Here is a 17,931-nt window from a genome sequence, read left to right on the forward strand (position 1 = left end):
TTACAATGCATGATTCAGGTAAAAGACGTTCCATTTATGAAATAATGCGTGCCTCGACTAAGAGTTTTCCCGTATTAAAGCCTTCAAGGCAGACCTTAGCGTACTTAACATACTGGTGTCCATTTATAGATCACCCTACGCATACACACATTAATCACACTGATAAACAATTACTTACGAATATCAAGGTCGTGAGTCTCCATGTAATCCCGAATAACAGTCTCATACTCTGTTAACTCCAGTTCTTTTGAGGTCATCATTTCCACCATTTTCTCAAGAACAATCCGGTACTCATCACTGTTAGACAGGGACGTTATCACCTCCAAGGGTACATCCAACTTTCCAGCAAGCTCATCCATGTCTAGAGAGTGCTCTACAGTCTCTACATATTCTGCTTCAGGCTCAGCCATTTTACTGATATTAATTTTGCTGAGTAGGCAATTCCTAGCGCTCCACGTGGAGTCACATGTAAACAACCGGAAGTCTATTATGTTGCCTTGGCAATAAGCAATAACCTCAGAGTGAAAAAGCTACAAGATAGTATTATCATCAGAACAACAGGGTGAAAGTTAGTTGTTAGTTATTGTGTGGAAACTGCTCAGACGTCTTGATCACAATTGAGGAGGTATGAACAGCAAGTACCCCACCAAATTTGCCCCCGCTGACTGGCACACATCGAATCATATGATAGCCTCCAGTGCTGAGAGGCAACAGAGCATAGCCAGAGATGTCAGAGAGCAGAGCAAGATAGTGCAAATTGAAACAGGTTAGAGATCACATAATCGCAATTCAGTTAAAAGTTTTGGGTTACCGAAACCCAAATACCATGTAGCTACTCACATAATTAATTTATGTCTGCTCATGTACAGATAATAAGACCCGGTGGACACAGCATGACACCAACACCAAACTGGATGGGAGGATCAGTGAAATCACACAGTGGAAGGAAAATCTGAGTCGAACTCTCACCGACACAGAGAAAGAGATTGAAAAGGTGCGTTCCCACACACAGCTCACATCTGCCACAATACACGTTCAAGTATGCATATAAGTATGCACAAGTACATCCTTTGACTCGAACTGACCCCCCCCCCCCCACAGTTGACAGAAACTAAGGAGCGTTGTGAGAAGGCTCTTGAGGAGAAGGCACTACCTCTCGATGTTGTACTCGAGTGTTTGTCTCTGAGAGAGCAGAGAGTGTCCATAGACCTAGTGAGGGACGACGTGGAAGCTGAACTGCACAAAGTAAGTGGTATGGTTGCGGGGCTTACTGACTACTATGGTCATCCTATGATTGCTTATGCAGTAATACAGTTTCAGTGTATTTACGAATTATTTGTTTTCTGCTGCAGGAGCTTGAGACGATCGAAAGGATCAGGAGCACTCTCCATGCGAATGTTAACTCTGCATTTGAGCAAATCTGTGTGCTGCAGGACTGTCACCAAGGGCTTTGCATTGACCTCACAGACAAACACTCAGCACTGGCCATTGACTCAGAATGCTTGAACCTCTCAGATCAGTCTAAGGCCATTTCACTCCAGAAGGACCCCACACGCATTAAGAAGAAGTGAGCTCCATTGTTAAATTGAGGCACATGATTGTACATTGCTTGAAACCACCCCAATATTGACTATAGGAACATACATTTTGTAACTTAACTGTTTTCCTAATAGGCCTAAAACTACATTTGTGTATTAGGAAAGGGGTTACTCAAATTTAAGTAACATAGTCTTTCACCCTTTCGATCCTCATAATTATATTCATAGGTGATGGTTTATATTCTGCTAATGAACCCCTCCCCCCCCCCCACGCACAGCATAATGACTCCTGATCAATGGGTGTCCTACTCCGCCCATAACACGTCTCGAGCAAATGCTGAGATGAGGACCTCTATTAGGATAAGAGAGAGCATCAACCACACCATTCAGCAGACTGGGCTCCAACTGGAGGCTCAGTGGACCACCACCAACTATGCCTTCCGTAAGAGGATCCACGAGATGGAGCAAGCTATACACGAGCTGGAGTGGCAGCAAAAGAATGTGAGAGCTATGTGTGTACAAGTACACTGACTGTAGTTGAATTACCTGTAGCATACCAACAGGGACATGCATTCCACAAAAGATTATGAAAGTAGTGATGCGTGTTATTACGTACTGTATATTGTCTAACTCTTGCTTTAATAATTATCATCTAGCTGTTAAACCAGCTACAAAGCTCCTTTTAATTTCAGCATGCCATGGCAGGTCTCCATTCTACTCTCTATTCTAGGGCTATTTTTAAGTCTCCCTAAACTGATTCTTAAACATACTGTACATCCTCTTCCCCAGACTGAGACAGAGGTAAGAGAGGTTGAGGATGAGATCAGCTGTCTGGAGAAGTCACTGGCCCTCAAGATACCTCCCATGATGGTGACACAGACACGACTGGAGAACAGAATACAGCGACCTAATGTGGAGCTATGCAGGGACCAGACTCAGTATCAGATGGTGGAGGAGATTGCTAAGATTGGGGACTCTCAGCAAGCACTCAAGGAGAAGCTTGCCGTCACACAGTAAGTTGCTTCAAACATGACTTTTTACAGTGTTTAAACCCACTCAATTGCTTCCCTGCAGGTATACACTGGGTGCCCTTCAACGCACCCTGGACCGCATCAAGAGAGACCTTGATGTGAAGACCAACTCCCTTGAATTGGACCAGCAGTGTATGCAAGTACGAGAGAAGCTAGCCCAAGACACCACTGAACTAACAGCTAGTCAGTAAATTTAAGGATACAGACTTTTTAGAACACACTTTAATTTTATCACCGGTTGAGTTGTACAAACACCAATACAACATGTGGCATGTATAATGACAGAGTAAAATTGGTTGTTAGAATTCAAATTCAAAGTCAAAATATGCTGGATCAAAAGTGTGCACTCGAACGTAACCATCCTCTCCACCACTGCTATAACTGCACGAGAAAGAACAATATAATAATTATTATTTTATACACTATCTTTACACAAAATTAGATAAGCAATTAGATAAGCTGACCTCTTGCCGTCTGGGTGAAATGCAAGGCTGTTTATAGGCCCAAAATGACCTTTGACCCTCCCTATCTCTTCTTCGAAGACAAGGTGGTAGAATCGAGCATCAAATTTCCCAGCCTTTGTGGTAGTCGTGGTTACCTCCATAGCCTCTTGACCTCCACCAAGCACCACCTATAACAATGGTCACAGATGCAATTAACCCTTTCCCTGCTTTAATTAAAAGTGAATATTCGCATATTTTGTTTAAAAAATTTATAACTCATGAACCGTATATTGAAAACACTTGTAACAAAGTTCCACAGATAGAACCGGACCTGTCGCATCCATGGAATCATCACTGTTGCCTAGCAACCAACCACCACCCCACAAATAACAATTGTTAACAAAAATTCACAATTATGTACACAAACAATATTGTATGATGTTACGAAGTTACTGAACACATAATATAAGTGTTCAGAATGTTCTCACGGTGACATGGCTCACTCAGGACTCAATCAGGATCTGCAGAAACTTGTATTTGAGGTTCTATCGGCAGACGCCCTTTTCCCGGGAAATATTTTCTTCACCTACACACAGGTTTACAAGTTTAATGGTGGCTCATGATGTCCACTGTTGTACTAACTAGCCTAAACAAACCTATAGTGAAGCTATCAAGACTACAAATGCTACTCTATAGTGACTTACCAGGTTCAGGAAGATGGTCCACCTCAAGTGCGTCTTCCTCAGGATTCTCAGGCTCTTTCTTTTTAGCTTGACCTCTGAAAGGAAGCTTCCTACCTAGCTATGATCCCAGCCACTGTCCTCTCACTCTACAAGGCCATAGGCATTGATATTCTCACTCTATAGCTTCCCTAGAACCTCCCTGAGGTTGTACTACAAAGATCTTGTAGCAATTATAAAACGGTCAATTTTCTTTCGACGATTCTGATCGAACCGTACCTCGAAGCAAAATATTAAAAATACCATGTGGAAGAGCAGCTCAATGCGCATGTGCTGGTACCTGCAGCGTGCGCATAGCTCCAACACAGCGTGCACAATGATTTTTTGAAATTTATCAGTAGCCATGCCGACTATAGTCGGCTAAAGCGGGGAAAGGGTTAATATTGTGGCTAAGAGTGCAAGCAATGGCAAGGATACTATTAACCTTGCCAGTGCTTGTTATGAGTGCTATTAATCCCTTACGAGTAGCCATACTATTGATTGTTAATCGTTTGTGATGCAGTTTTAAGGACATTTTTAGCTGCAGTTTCAGTGAAAAAATTATCCGCAGCCGTTATTCGAACGTGCGGTCGTCAAGGCAGTAATTGCACGTCGTTAATGACAACGTGCAATTACTGATACACGATTAATCACTGTACGAATCACAGTGAATAATAGGACAACATGCGATTACAAGTATAACTATTATAGAGCTGTTAATGTATTGTTCACGATAATAGTTATGTATAGAATGCTTACATGATTTCTAAGTGGAGAGATAGCCGCAGAGTTAACGGGTCTATCTGTGAGATAGGTTTTGATGATGTCCAGCTTCTCAGAATCGTACAACTGCAAAAGAAAAGAATAAGTTTGTACATAGCCTAAAATGTCAGGAGAACATCCGTACCTTAGCTGTCGTGTCTTTGCTAGAGGCAATGAACATGGTGTGATCATTTGAGAGCTGAACATCAGAAATGAGACTCTTCTGCTTCCTGACTGAGTTGACCAATTCACCACCACCCTGTGTAGTAACAAGAATTTAGGGTTTCATTTAGTTTGCGAGCACATAATCCTTTCTGAAATTGATTCCTTACATGGAGTTAGATGCACAATAAATCCAAAATTGTATGGTTAATGATGTCATTATTCTATAAATGCTGGGGGGGGGGGAGCTTCCCGCCCACTACCTGCAAGTACACAATTACATGTTTCAGTACAGTCCTTACATTGATAATATCAAACTGTGAAATGGATCCATCTTCGTGTCCTGTGATAACATACTGGTCAAACGGTCCCCACACTGCAGACGTCACCTTGCTAGGCTTGATCACTGTCTTCCTACTCGCAAAACAACAATTGGATAGATATGACAATTCTGCATGTGTATACGATAGAGAGCAAACTAGCTGAAATGTCATCCTATATCTAGAATTTGTCCTTTCGAACACCAATAAATAATTATTACACAATAATTATGATAGCTTACCCTATGGGGGACTCAGTTGCTCTGATGTCATAGAGGATAATCTCACAATTCAGGCCCAAGGCTGCGTCAGTCGAGTACATGAGGTAGTTGCCGTTGTGAGAGAACCCACACGTTCGAACTGCCGACCCTGTCCCAAAATTAGACACCTCCTTCCCAGTCTCAACGTCCCACAGTCTTGCAGAGTTGTCTGCAGACCCTGTAAACACTCGAGATGTATCCTCTACAGTACAACGTCAAGGAAGCAAACTATCACGATAAACAGTAAAATAACATTTCATTACTGTAAGCGTTCTAATTATAGAATCAGCCTCGGTGAGGACGCCCTCTTTTATAACACCCATATACTACCAATATAAAACGGTACATTATTTCTAGAAAAATAATAATTTTGTATTGGTTCTATAATTAGAACGATTACGGTATGCTACAGAACGACAGAGGGATACGGTTTACATCAATGCACCACACAGCTCCGCCATGGCCATTGTAGGTGCCTAGTCTCTCTCCATTTGCTGAGAAATAGACACTGGGTTTATTATCTTTGGCTACAGTGAACAGTAGGTCTCCATCTCTGTTGTACTTGATCTGAGTGATGGCCCTCTCATGGCCATGCAGCATTAGAGGCCTCTGGAGTGTGGGGTGCACAAGTGAGTAGTATTCTGATCACACTGTACTACTATCTAGCTAGTAACTCACCATTTCTTTACTTCCTTTGTACACTACACGTGGTTGGGGGGGAACTTTGTACCTTTCTCTTTCTTGTCTCTCTGCTCTTTCTCTAGGCCTCCGATCAAAGCCGCGGTAATTTGCTCTGTTGTAACTAACGCATGCGCACAACTCACCACGTGTATTAGCTATCCACATGGTATAGTCCACACACACAAGACAAGCACTACTTTACATCAAGCCATAGACCCTGGACAAAATTAGGTCCTCCGAAAACAATCAACATTCTACCTTACTCCAGGTATTTCTTCAGGTATTTCTTCAGGTATTTCTTCTTTGAAATCACAGAAGTAAATATTGGATATGTAATCATTTTTCTTACATTCCTTCAGTTATCATCTCTGAACTGTTTGAGTGCTTACTGCTGTCGTGAGGAGGGACTGTGCTTGTACCGTGAAAAGCTAGACGTCAACACGGAGGCTCCGTGGGAACCTAGCTAACACCAGTGGGGGGAAGAGTCAAGACAACTGGCCCACCATCAATGGGGTTAAAGCTCTTCTGGTTAGTCCAATTGTTCAATACCCTCCTCAGAGGAGCGTCTGACCACTCTTAGTTACGGTTTTATAAGAAAATTCTAGTGATTTAATCAAATTAGAGGCAGTAAAGAACTGGATGCACGCATGATTTGCTTCTCATGGCAGTTGGCATTATAATATTATTATGTAATAGAATGCTTCAACGTCTCTCTGCAAGTTACTATCTTCTATCATGGAGCTGAGCGTTGCCTCTATCCACGTTGAAACTGTTTCACACAAGATAACACTACAAGAATACCTACAAGTGAAGATTTCTGCACCAGGAAGGGAGGTGTGTTTTGGTTTTCATGTTTAATCGTGTAGGCCTTTATCAAGACCAAAACCATTCATGCTCTGATTACTCTTCCTACAGGACTGTGATGACCCATTCTATGTTGTTGACCTTGGTCGGGTACTGGAACTCCATAGAGACTGGGTGACTGTCCTGCCCACTGTCACTCCATTCTATGCTGTCAAGTGCAACAACGACCCAGCTCTCTTGAAGACACTCGCTGCACTAGGGACTGGCTTCGACTGTGCAAGCAAGGTGTGTGTCGCTCTGTAGATCTGTGCGACACATAACTTGCATGTAGTTGATGCAATGTATTGCTGCATGAACCTTAAGTTGAGGTATCTCAAAGCCTTAGGTGCCACATACCAGGAGCTGTTTCTTTTCATGTGCTCCTTAACATACCGTATAGCGGGAAATTTTCGCTATTTGGCTCCCAGAGCCCTCAGCAGAAATTTTCGCGGTTTTAATTTTCGTGTCAATGCCAATAAACCACACCCACCAATAGGTTTTGCACCTGCGTATACCGGTGCGTGGGAGTTTATCCCAGTTTTAATTTTCGCGTTGACTACTCTGCCTCGAAAAACGCGAAAATTTGCACCCCACGAAAATTTCCCGCTATACGGTACTCATTGGTATTTGATTAGTGGTCATGAGAAGTCACCTCATACTTATGTAATATTATTTTGCAGACTGAAATCATGAGCGTGTTGGATATGGGGGTGTCTCCAGATCACATTATTTATGCCAACCCATGTAAGCAAGTGTCCCACATCAAGTATGCAGCCAGGAAAGGTGTGAATATGGTGACCTTTGACAATGAGTTGGAGCTGTACAAGTTTCACAAACACTTTCCATGTGCTAAGTGAGTGTGACTCAGAAATGATAGTGTTTGTGTCATCGTGTAGTCGTCTTAAACGTACAAACTTAACGACGATTGATGCATTATATCTTTACAGGCTAGTGCTGCGTATCAGAGCTGATGACCCGGAGGCTCTCTGTCAGCTTGGGGTGAAGTTTGGCTGCTCAGTACCTGAAGGCAAAGCTCTTCTCAACATTGCTAGAAGCCTGGGCCTGAAAGTGGTGGGTATTAGGTGAGTAGTAGACAAGTAGCTTGTTGAGTGTGGAGCAGTGATGATATGAATGACTTGCCCTCAATGACCTCATTGTGATTAGAAGTCGATTGTTTTCTGAGCAACTTTTCCAGGCAATACATTTTCAATTTTCAATTTTTCTAATTATCGTTATTATTGTGTTGCCTCTACATTTTCTCAGTTTTCATGTCGGGAGTGGATCTCAATCTCCCAGAGCGTATGAGCTAGCTCTGAAGATGTCTGCTGAACTATTTGAGTACGGCTATGAGATTGGCTATCAGTTCAGTCTGCTGGACATTGGAGGAGGTTTCCCTGGAAACAAGGGCTCTACAGAGGTCTTCCAGCGAGTGGCCAGTACCATCAACTCCAGCCTGGACTCTCTCTTCAGCTCATTTCCAGGACTCACTGTCATCGCTGAGCCAGGTGAAATTCTCAACTAAGTGTGGTCATTCTGTATTTTAGAGCGTTGATTATTTTTAGAACAGAAAGGGCTACATAGAAATTTTATTTAGTTTATCATTTGTCTGTACAGGTCGCTACTTTGCCTGCTCTACTCACGCAATAGCCGTAAACATCACCAGCAAGAGGGTGTCCCTCACTGATGAAGGGTGGAAGTTCATGTACTATGTCAACGATGGTGTGTACGGTTCGTTCAACTGTATCATGTTTGACCACGTCACTCCAACTCCTGCTGTCCTCAAGGTTCGTAAGAATTTCACCAGTATCGCTCTTGTTCACCCCTTCCCCAGGAAACCAGTGGTCCTCTCCAGCGCTCTAGTTTGTGGGGACCTACCTGTGACGGCTTAGACACTCTAGGAGAAGCTCTCCTACCTGAGCTGAGCATTGGGGACTGGCTCTACTTTGACAACATGGGTGCTTACACCATCTCAGCCTCAAGCACTTTCAATGGTTTCCTGAAGCCCAAAGTCTACTATTATGTGACAGATGTGTACTTGTGAGTTAGTATGCAGTTTCTTAAACTTACATTTATGTACCATTTTTCATACTCAGTGGAGAATTTTTTGATTTGCTCTGTCCTGATGCATCTGGTGTACCCTCCTGTCCTGTCCCTGTTGCTTTGACTACCCACAGTTCATTCCCAATAGAACTGGCCTTAAAATCACCATCAGTTGAAGTGTACTAAACAACGATTTTGTGTTTGACGTATATACATAATATAATTATACTGTATGTATCTCAATGTGTGTGAATCTGTTGTGTTTGATATTTATTATTCTCTGACAACCTGATGACACTGGTAGCATTATTTACCGATCACTGCAAGCTGTCTCCCACGTCAAGTATGCAGCCAAGAAACATGTAGATATTGGTTCTTTGACAAGGATTTGAGTTTCTCAATTTATTTTCCATCTGCAAAGTGAGTTCTCAAAAGTACTACCTTTGAACTAAATTTGTTTGTTTATGTTGTCATGTAGTCGTCTGAAACTTGGCCAAACTGAGTGGCCATTGACACTGACTGTGACAGGCTAGTGCTGCGTATCAGAGCTATTGACCCGGAGGCTCTCTGTCAGCTTGGGGTGAAGTTTGGCTGCTCAGTACCTGAAGGCAAAGCTCTTCTCAACATTGCTAGAAGCCTGGGCCTGAAAGTGGTGGGTATTAGGTGAGTAGTCAGGGTTCTATCTAGTGGGGGGGGGCAGGGGGGAAGCTTCTCCCCCAAACTATCCAACTTCCCCCCCAAACTATCTAACTTCCCCCCCCAAACTTTCCAGCTTCCCCCCTGGTACCTTCTTGCACTTCCACTGTACTAATACCCACTTTTGTGGAGTACATGCAGATTGTAGTACTGCCATAGATACTATATTCCTATAGTATCTATGTTATTATACTGCACTATACTATAATTGGGTAGCCTCCTTCGCAGCCTCTCCTTTTTTTGTTCTTTGTCATAGTTCAATAAGATAAAATACGGGACTGATTGGAGGAACAAAGAAAGAAAGAAGGAAGAGACTAAGAAAAAGGAGAGCCTGCCTTGCTAAGTTGCGTGACGGTAGACGAGTGGTAGACGAGTGAAAATGAATGTGGGCAATCACTAGCTGGGCGGAGCCTGACAGAGCAAAAAGCTACAGCATGCCTACGCATTGCAAACTCTAAATAAAAGCTGTTAGCATCGTAGATAGCAAGCCAGAAAATCAAGCGTGGAGACATCGTAGACGAGGGCTTACCTAGTAAAGACTAAAGAGACTAAATATCTAAATTTAGCTCAGTTTTTTTCCTGAGTTCAGAACAGACCCACTTGATTAGTAGATATAATTATTACAGCAGTATAGTCTACTCTACTCTAGTCTTTCATACTTCCTCTACTGACTAAAGGTCTCACGAAGGCTGACTCTACTGCACTGTACTGTACTGTTCATAACAGATTATGTTCCTGGTAAATGCGCTCCAAGTACTGTGTGGGAGGACAGTTATTGAGGTTTTCTCTCGCCCACGCTCGTTAAAATTTGTCTACGTCAGTAGGGGATCACGCGACTTAGCAAGGCAGGCTCTCCTTTTTCTTAGTTGCTTCCTTCTTTCTTTCTTTGTTCCTCCAATTTTCTCTTCTGTGACAAAGAACAGAAAAAGGAGAGGCTGCGAAGGAGGCTAATAATTGGGTAATCTAATAACTAGTGCTCTAGAAGAAGTTATTTATCACTACAAACATTCCAAGCAAAGAAGAATAATGCTTTAATAATTATACACATTTGTGAACCTCTATTTGTGCACCTCAAATTTTTAAGTAAAAGACCTTATTTGGCTCAAATTGCGTCTCTGGCCATCTAGAATAAAAAATTTTCCGGGGAAGGACCCCTGGACCCCCTTTTCAGCCTACGGCTCGTGCTTTGCACTCGCCGTAGGCTTCCCCCCCCCCCAAAATATTTCTTCTAGATAGAACCCTGGTAGTAGACAAGTAGCTTGTTGAGTGTGGAGCAGTGATGATATGAATGACTTGCCCTCAATGACCTCATTGTGATTAGAAGTCGATTGTTTTCTGAGCTACATGTACTTTCCTAAAGCAATGATTTTTCTAATTATGGTTATTAATGTGTTACCTACTACATTTTGTCCTTCCAGAGCATATGAGCTAACTCTGAAGATGTCTGCTGAACTGTTTGAGTACAGCTATATGTGATTGGCTGTCGGTTCAGTCTGCTGGACATTGGAAGAAGTTTATATAGAGACAGAGGCTCTAACGAAGTCTTTCAGCGAGTGGTCAGTGCGATCAACTCCAGTCTGGACTCTTTCTTTAGCTCATTCCCAGGACTCACTGTCATCGCTGAGCCAGGTGATTAAAGTGAAATTGTCAACTAAAGGCTACTATACACCAAGGTTGCTTGTTGTATGGTGGCTTTATGGTACAAATTGGAAAGTGTCATCCGGCCTACATGTATATAGCTCTTTGAATGGTATTTCAGAGCATTTGTGAACCAAAAGCTACATGGACTTATGGTTGAATTTGAGTTCCATCCATGGTTATCGTTTATCTGTACAGGTCGCCACTTTGCCTGCTCTACTGACGCAATAAACATCACCAGCAAGAGGGTGTCCCTCACTGATGAAGGGTGGAAGTTCACTACGTCAACGAAGGTGTCACTGCATTCATAGATTTTGTGAAACTGTTGTGGCCAGATAGCTTGTGTGAGCACATAGAACATGTATGCCACACAATAAAGTTGGTGCTGATACACATAAAGATGAGATCTGGATATTTATCGGCATAATTGGGTCCCTTGTGGACAATGATGACAGTGGACCTCCTTCGATGTGCCAATCTCATAGCCGTACTGAAACTGTTACGCAGGCATGTTCAGAGCCACCGGCATTAGGTGAGCATTAATTAGGAAATTAGTGAGCCCTTGTTCAGTGTACATTTGTAGCAGTGATGATTATAATGACTTGCCCTCAATGACTTCATTGTGATTATGTGTCGATTATTTTCTGAGCAACTTTTCTGAACAGTTTATTTTTCTAATTATTGTTGTAAAATATGTGTTGTCTCTTACATTTTTCAGTTTCCGTGTATGGAAGTGCATCTCAATCTTTTCGTCTGAAACGTACGCAACCATTGACACATTATCGTGACAAGCTAGCTAGTGCTGCGTATCAGAGCTGATGACCCAGAGGATCTCTGTCAGCTTGCTGTGAAGTTTGGCTGCTCAATACCTGAAGGCAAAGCTCTTCTAAACATTGCCAAACCCTGGGCATGAAAGTGGTGAGTAGTAGACAAGTAGCTTGTTGAGTGTGGGGCAGTGATGATATGAATGACTTGCCCTCAATGACCTCATTGTGATTAGAAGTCGATTATTATCTGAGCTACATGTACTTTCCTAAAACAATACATTTTTAATTATCGTTATTAATGTATTGTCTTCAAAGTGTGTTACATAGCTCTTGTATGGTATTCCAGAGTGTTGCAAAGGCCACTTGAACTTTTTTCATTTCATCCTGCTTATCCATACAGGTCGCTACTTTTCCTGTTCCACTCACGCAATAGCCGTAAACATCACCAGCAAGAGGGTACTGCCCCTCACTCATGAAGGGTGGCTACTACGTCAACGATATGGGCGTGCTCTGAGACGCTGGTACTTCACTATACTCCCACTGAGCTTGAGACTTGAAGGCGTAGTCCTCTCTCATCTATATATCATCGCTGGAGTCCTACACGATAGTGTGGAGAATGATGGCGGGGAAACCTCCTATGTCCAACAGACTAATTTAAAACCGATAGCTGCACTTACAACTGTTCAGCAGACAGACATCTTTAGGGCCACCTCATACGTGTGCATGGGTATTAGGTGAGTAGTAGACAAGTAGCTTGTTGAGTGTGGAGCAGTGATGATATGAATGACTTGCCCTCAATGACCTCATTGTGATTAGAAGTCAATTATTATCTGAGCCGTTTTCTTTAAAACAAAACGTTTTCCAATTTTCTTTCTAAATTTTCTCAGTTTCAAGAGATCTCTCCAGCGCTCTAGTTGTGGGGACCTACCTGTGACGGCTCTACTTTGGCAACCCACCATTGTATTTTCCTGAATATTATGTGACAGACGCAAACTTGTGAGTTAGTGTGCAGTTTCTTGAACTTCTATTCATGTACTACTGTTTTTCCATTCAGAGGATACTTTTTTGAGCTGCTCGTCCCGTCCCTATTGCCGTGACTACTCGCTTTCAATTGAACTACCATGAAGCGTACTAAACAATAAGCTTGTATCAATCAATCAATACATGATTTCGATTTATTATTAATTTGAAGTGAGATTAAAACTGGACCACAGTCATACGATGAATATCATTAAAATAGCCATGAATTTAATTTTGTAGCAACTCAGTCGATTTGCTGAACTCCGCATAGTATTCTAAACACTGCTGTATGGTCGATATAAATACATGATGGAGGCTTACATGAATGGAGGAATAGTTGTGTTGGACATTGTACCTGATGGTGAGGCAGCCTTGAGAGAGTATATCAGGAACAAAACCACTGCTGTATTAGGGAGAGAGGTATTGAAAGAATCTGTGGCCATTTTATTTCATGGATACTATACTCTCCTATATACATCATGTACAGGACTGTGATGACCCATTTCATGTTGTTGACCTGGGTCAGGTACTGGAACTCCATAGAGACTGGATGACTGCCCTGCCCACTATCACTCCATTCTATGCCGTCAAGTGCAACAACGACCCAGCTCTCTTGAAGACACTCGCTGCGCTAGGGACTGGATTCGACTGTGCAAGCAAGGTGTGTACGTGTAGACTTGACTTATTGTTCTTTGATTTATTGTTTGACTCTAATTTTGTACGTATTGTATGTAGCCAGAGATTAAAGCTGTGTTGGATATGGGGGTGTCTCCAGATCGTATTATCTACGCTCATCCCTCCAAGCAAGTGTCCCACATCAAGTATGCAGTCACTGAGCATGTCGATAAAATAGTGTTTGACGGAGAAGAAGAAATGTACAAAATACAAAAACATTTTCCATCTGCAAAGTGAGTATATTACAATCATACCTCGAGATTAATGCTTAACGTCTTGTAGGCTTGTTCTGCGGATCAGAGCTGATGACCCGGATGCTCAATTTCCACATGGGATGAAGTTTGGCTGCACGGTACCTAAAGGAAGGGATCTTCTGAGTAATGCAAAAAGCCTGGGATTAGACGTCATTGGTGTATGGTAATTCAAATGAATGTTATGTACTTCCCTCAGCGTATTGATTATGGCTGGCGCCCATCTCAGTTGGATCAGTGCTCCTCGTCTGAGCCTAGAGTTGTGATAGTGATTTCTCTCTCTTGACCACTGCACTAATAGTTTTAACCAGCATAATTATTATAATCGTTGCTTATACAGCTTCCATGTGGGCACTGGGTCTCAATCTCCCAGAGCGTATGAGCTAGCTCTGAAGATGTCTGCTGAACTGTTTGAGTACGGCTATGAGATTGGCTATCAGTTTAGTCTGCTGGACATTGGAGGAGGTTTCTATGGAGACAGGGGCTCTAAAGATATCTTCCAGCGAGTGGCCAGTGCCATCAACTCCAGTCTGGACTCTCTCTTCAGCTCATTCCCAGGACTCACTGTCATCGCTGAGCCAGGTCTACTAACAGAATCAATTATGACTCTCAATACCTATTTTCAATGTATAGGTGCTTTTTTTGCTTGTTCGACTAATTCGATAGCAGTAAACATCATAAACAAGAAGTCACATGATAAAGAGGGACATAGGGAGCTTGTGTATTATGTCAATGATGGACCGAAGGGATCACTCCATTGTTTTGAATATACCACCCCTGATCCATTTCTTCTCAAGGTGATTATCAGGTGGTGCTAGATAAAAAATTTGTTATGTCTCCTAGCCATTTCGAAGCACTTATCAAATGTACATGTGTAAGAATGTAACAAGAATGTAATCAAAAACTGATCGTGTCGGACCTATACTATCAAACTGTTTTTCTCCTGTCTAGGATTACAGTGGTCCTTTGTACTCCACTTGTCTGTGGGGCCCGACATTATCACCTGCGGATAAACTCGGTGATGTTCAGCTGCCTGAGTTGAGCATTGGGGACTGGATCTGTTTTCATGATGTGGGAGCCTACTCTCTCGCTGTTACGACCAACTTCAACGGGTTCCCAAAGACAAAGTCATACTACTACGTTACCTTGGCGAACCAGTAAGAACTGTATATTAATTAAGTAACTGCAGGAAAAATTATGCACATTCATGCAGGGATAAGTTACAAGAGCTGTTATCTTCAAATCTCCTCCCCCCCCCCCAACCAACCACTGACTGACTAACTAGCAATTTTTGTGGTTGTACAGCTAGCTGAAAGGTCATACATGTGTACAATGCCTAATTATTATGGCAAGAGCCACATGAGGAATCCCTATCTTCATGTCATTAGTCTGTCAAAGGTCATAATTCACTGGAAACCACTCCTTTTGTTTTCAGTCAAGAGTACTGTCTCTGGTACATTGATCTCTGTCTTTTATCTATTATTTTACTGTATATATGTAGCTGTGTCAATGGAGGTGCATATCAGTGAGACTACCACAGTTGAGCTGGGCATTGTACCTGATGGTGAGGCAGCTCTGAGGGAGTATATTAGCAATAAAACCTCTGCTGGTTCAGGGAGAAAGGTATTGAATATGTTGAAAGAATCTGTGACCATTGGGTACTTCATACAGGACTATGATGACCCATTCCATGTTGTTGACCTTGGCCGGGTACTGGAGCTCCATAGAGACTGGGTGACTGCCCTGCCCACTATCACTCCATTCTATGCCATCAAGTGCAACAACGACCCAGCTCTCTTGAAGACACTCGCTGCGCTAGGGACTGGATTCGACTGTGCAAGCAAGGTGTGTACGTGTAGACTTGACTTATTGTTCTTTGATTTATTGTTTGACTGTAATTTTGTACGTATTGTATGTAGCCAGAGATTAAGGCTGTGTTGGATATGGGGGTGTCTCCAGATCGTATTATCTACGCCCATCCCTCCAAGCAAGTGTCCCACATCAAGTATGCAGTCACTGAGTATGTCGATAAAATAGTGTTTGACGGAGAAGAAGAAATGTACAAAATACAAAAACATTTTCCATCTGCAAAGTGAGTACATGTATTACAATCATACCTCTGTATCTACGAGATTAATGATTGTAGGCTTGTTCTGCGGATCAGAGCTGATGACCCAGATGCTAAATTTCCACATGGAATGAAGTTTGGCTGCACAGTACCTGAAGGAAGAGATCTTTTGAGTACTGCAAAAAGCCTGGGATTAGACGTCATTGGTGTATGGTAGGTCAAACGAATGTTATGTACATGTACTTTTCTCAGCGTATTGATTATGGCTGCATAGTATAATATTTATACAGCTTCCATGTGGGCACTGGGTCTCAATCCTCCAGAGCGTATGAGTTAGCTCTGAAGATGTCTGTTGAATTGTTTGAGTACGGCTATGAGATTGGCTATCAGTTCAGTCTGCTGGACATTGGAGGAGGTTTCTATGGAGACAGGGGCTCTAAAGATGTCTTCCAGCGAGTGGCCAGTGCCATCAACTCCAGTCTGGACTCTCTCTTCAGTTCATTCCCAGGACTCACTGTCATCGCTGAGCCAGGTATGAATATGCTACAGAATTTTATTGGACTCTGAATACTTATTTTCAATGTACAGGTGCTTTTTTTGCCTGTTCAACTCATTCAATAGCAGTAAACATCGTAAATAAAAAGTCACGTGATAAAGAGGGACACAGGGAGTTTGTGTATTATGTCAATGATGTACCAAATGGATCACTCGACTGTTTTAGATATACCACCCCTGATCCATTTCTGTTTAAGGTGCTAGATAAAAATTAGAAAAAACAAACTAAACTGTTTTTCTCCTGTCTAGGATTACAGTGGTCCTTTGTACTCCACTTGTCTGTGGGGCCCGACATTATCACCTTTGGATAAACTCGGTGATGTTCAGCTGCCTGAGTTGAGCATTGGGGACTGGATCTGTTTTCATGATGTAGGAGCCTACTCTCTCGCAGTTACAACCAACTTCAACGGGTTCCCAAAGACAAAGTCATACTACTATACGTTACCTTGGCGAACCAGTAAGAACTGTATATCAAGTAACCAAGCAGTGAAGTTTATGCACATTCATGCAGGGATAAGTTACGAGAGCTGTTATTTTCAAATCTCCTCTCTACCCCCTCCCAACCAACTGCTGACTGACTATAATCTTTGTTGTATTGATGGGTTCTAGCTCGTGTGAATATGTCATTTATAATTAGTCTCGAGGCCAGACCTAATATCTCGGGAGCAAAAAATCAAGTAGAGTAGGATTTTCTCCTCTCTTCCCTCCCCGGGCCCCCCTGAGAAAAGGTCTGGCCCCCAGACTAAGTATTTAGTTAATAATTATTATGTCAAAGGTCATGATATCTGGAATTCATACCAAATAACAACTTTTTAGTTTTCAGTACTCAATAGGTCCTCTTAATTGCATGCACAGTTTTCAATGGAGGTGCGAATCAGTGAGTACCACAGTTGAGCTGGGAATCGTACCTGATGGTGAGGCAGCTCTGAGTTTAATTAAATCTACAAGAAGCACAAAAGCATTTGCAATGTGAAAAGTTACTACAATGTAGGATTGGCTGGAAACACCAAAAAGTGCAGAAAAAAAGCATAACTCGAATCCGTTACTCACATACATGTACATTTTCCCGATAGTAGTTATTATGGTGGTTTTCCCGGCCGATCTTAACATTGAACGTGCGTACTGTTTTGCATTGTGTTGTGAAATGTGTACAGTCCTTTTCAAACAGGTTGAAGATCATTCAAAGTTGAATGTTGAAATAAGTACTCGCAATGTGACTTCCATGGCCACGATCCTCTGTGTGTATGGGGTACCCATGATTGCGAGTTAAAAATCATGCACTGGGCCACAAAGCTGAGTCTAGATCTAGGTGGCTGTCACAGCTTTGTGGTTTAGTTGCTTGTATGTATTGTGAGTATACTCATTTCAACATTCAACTTTGAAATGATCTTCAACCTACTTAAAAAGCACTGTACACGTGCAGATACAGCCCTGTTACAAATGTATGTGTTAGCTAGAAATT

General features: G+C 42.3%; 6 protein-coding genes across 13 annotated transcripts in view; 4 read left to right on the forward strand and 2 right to left on the reverse strand.

Annotated features, from left to right (window-relative positions):
* Positions 1–443, reverse strand: part of LOC135331078 (nucleoprotein TPR-like) — a 29,822-nt gene extending 29,379 nt beyond the window's left edge. For all 3 annotated transcript variants that reach the window (XM_064526118.1, XM_064526117.1, XM_064526116.1), the window contains exon 1: positions 179–443. In XM_064526118.1, the coding sequence (XP_064382188.1) occupies positions 179–410 (232 nt within the window). In that variant the 5' untranslated portion in view covers positions 411–443. The remainder of the gene's footprint in view (positions 1–178) is intronic.
* Positions 444–484: 41 nt separating this feature from the next.
* On the forward strand, positions 485–2,880 carry LOC135331082 (tektin-2-like). The gene is made up of 7 exons (XM_064526127.1): positions 485–766; positions 870–994; positions 1,102–1,245; positions 1,353–1,567; positions 1,817–2,039; positions 2,328–2,551; positions 2,613–2,880. Exons 1-7 carry the CDS (start codon positions 628–630, stop codon positions 2,758–2,760), a joined length of 1,218 nt encoding a protein of 405 aa, XP_064382197.1. The 5' UTR covers positions 485–627; the 3' UTR covers positions 2,761–2,880.
* Positions 2,772–6,096, reverse strand: LOC135331083 (eukaryotic translation initiation factor 3 subunit I-like). The gene is made up of 8 exons (XM_064526128.1): positions 5,914–6,096; positions 5,664–5,844; positions 5,218–5,437; positions 4,958–5,069; positions 4,639–4,752; positions 4,491–4,580; positions 3,034–3,200; positions 2,772–2,950 (listed from the first exon to the last, which is right to left on the reverse strand). Exons 1-8 carry the CDS (start codon positions 6,079–6,081, stop codon positions 2,869–2,871), a joined length of 1,134 nt encoding a protein of 377 aa, XP_064382198.1. The 5' UTR covers positions 6,082–6,096; the 3' UTR covers positions 2,772–2,868.
* LOC135331081 (ornithine decarboxylase-like) lies at positions 6,050–13,140 on the forward strand. 3 transcript variants are annotated; one of them, XM_064526124.1, is made up of 17 exons: positions 6,050–6,184; positions 6,276–6,444; positions 6,613–6,750; positions 6,832–7,005; positions 7,440–7,612; positions 7,707–7,841; positions 8,023–8,264; positions 8,374–8,543; positions 8,591–8,796; positions 8,853–9,219; positions 9,278–9,462; positions 10,914–11,124; positions 11,332–11,665; positions 11,852–12,051; positions 12,301–12,634; positions 12,788–12,896; positions 12,955–13,140. In XM_064526124.1, exons 3-10 carry the CDS (start codon positions 6,652–6,654, stop codon positions 8,983–8,985), a joined length of 1,332 nt encoding a protein of 443 aa, XP_064382194.1. In that variant the 5' UTR covers positions 6,050–6,184; positions 6,276–6,444; positions 6,613–6,651; the 3' UTR covers positions 8,986–9,219; positions 9,278–9,462; positions 10,914–11,124; positions 11,332–11,665; positions 11,852–12,051; positions 12,301–12,634; positions 12,788–12,896; positions 12,955–13,140. The 3 variants fall into 3 exon arrangements, with proteins under 3 accessions (XP_064382194.1, XP_064382195.1, XP_064382196.1); XM_064526125.1 differs by having other exon boundaries at positions 9,278–9,451; XM_064526126.1 differs by having other exon boundaries at positions 6,060–6,196.
* An 89-nt stretch (positions 13,141–13,229) lies between these two features.
* LOC135332217 (ornithine decarboxylase-like) lies at positions 13,230–14,859 on the forward strand. Its single transcript, XM_064527582.1, has 6 exons — positions 13,230–13,340; positions 13,408–13,581; positions 13,656–13,828; positions 13,878–14,012; positions 14,187–14,428; positions 14,798–14,859. Exons 1-6 carry the CDS (start codon positions 13,230–13,232, stop codon positions 14,857–14,859), a joined length of 897 nt encoding a protein of 298 aa, XP_064383652.1.
* LOC135331080 (antizyme inhibitor 2-like) lies at positions 14,501–17,106 on the forward strand. Of its 4 annotated transcripts, XM_064526121.1 has the most exons (10): positions 14,501–14,643; positions 14,798–15,003; positions 15,348–15,469; positions 15,518–15,691; positions 15,766–15,938; positions 15,993–16,127; positions 16,205–16,446; positions 16,503–16,666; positions 16,719–16,926; positions 16,981–17,106. In XM_064526121.1, the coding sequence occupies exons 2-10, from the start codon at positions 14,913–14,915 to the stop codon at positions 17,076–17,078; spliced, it is 1,407 nt and encodes a 468-aa protein (XP_064382191.1). In that variant the 5' UTR covers positions 14,501–14,643; positions 14,798–14,912; the 3' UTR covers positions 17,079–17,106. The 4 variants fall into 4 exon arrangements, with proteins under 4 accessions (XP_064382191.1, XP_064382190.1, XP_064382189.1 ...); XM_064526120.1 differs by lacking the exons at positions 14,501–14,643; positions 14,798–15,003 and adding an exon at positions 15,010–15,299; XM_064526122.1 differs by lacking the exons at positions 14,501–14,643; positions 14,798–15,003 and adding an exon at positions 15,015–15,162.
* Positions 17,107–17,931: the final 825 nt, after the last annotated feature.

This window comes from Halichondria panicea, chromosome 2 (genome assembly GCF_963675165.1).
Source record: "Halichondria panicea chromosome 2, odHalPani1.1, whole genome shotgun sequence".
Taxonomy (NCBI): Eukaryota; Metazoa; Porifera; class Demospongiae; order Suberitida; family Halichondriidae; genus Halichondria; species Halichondria panicea.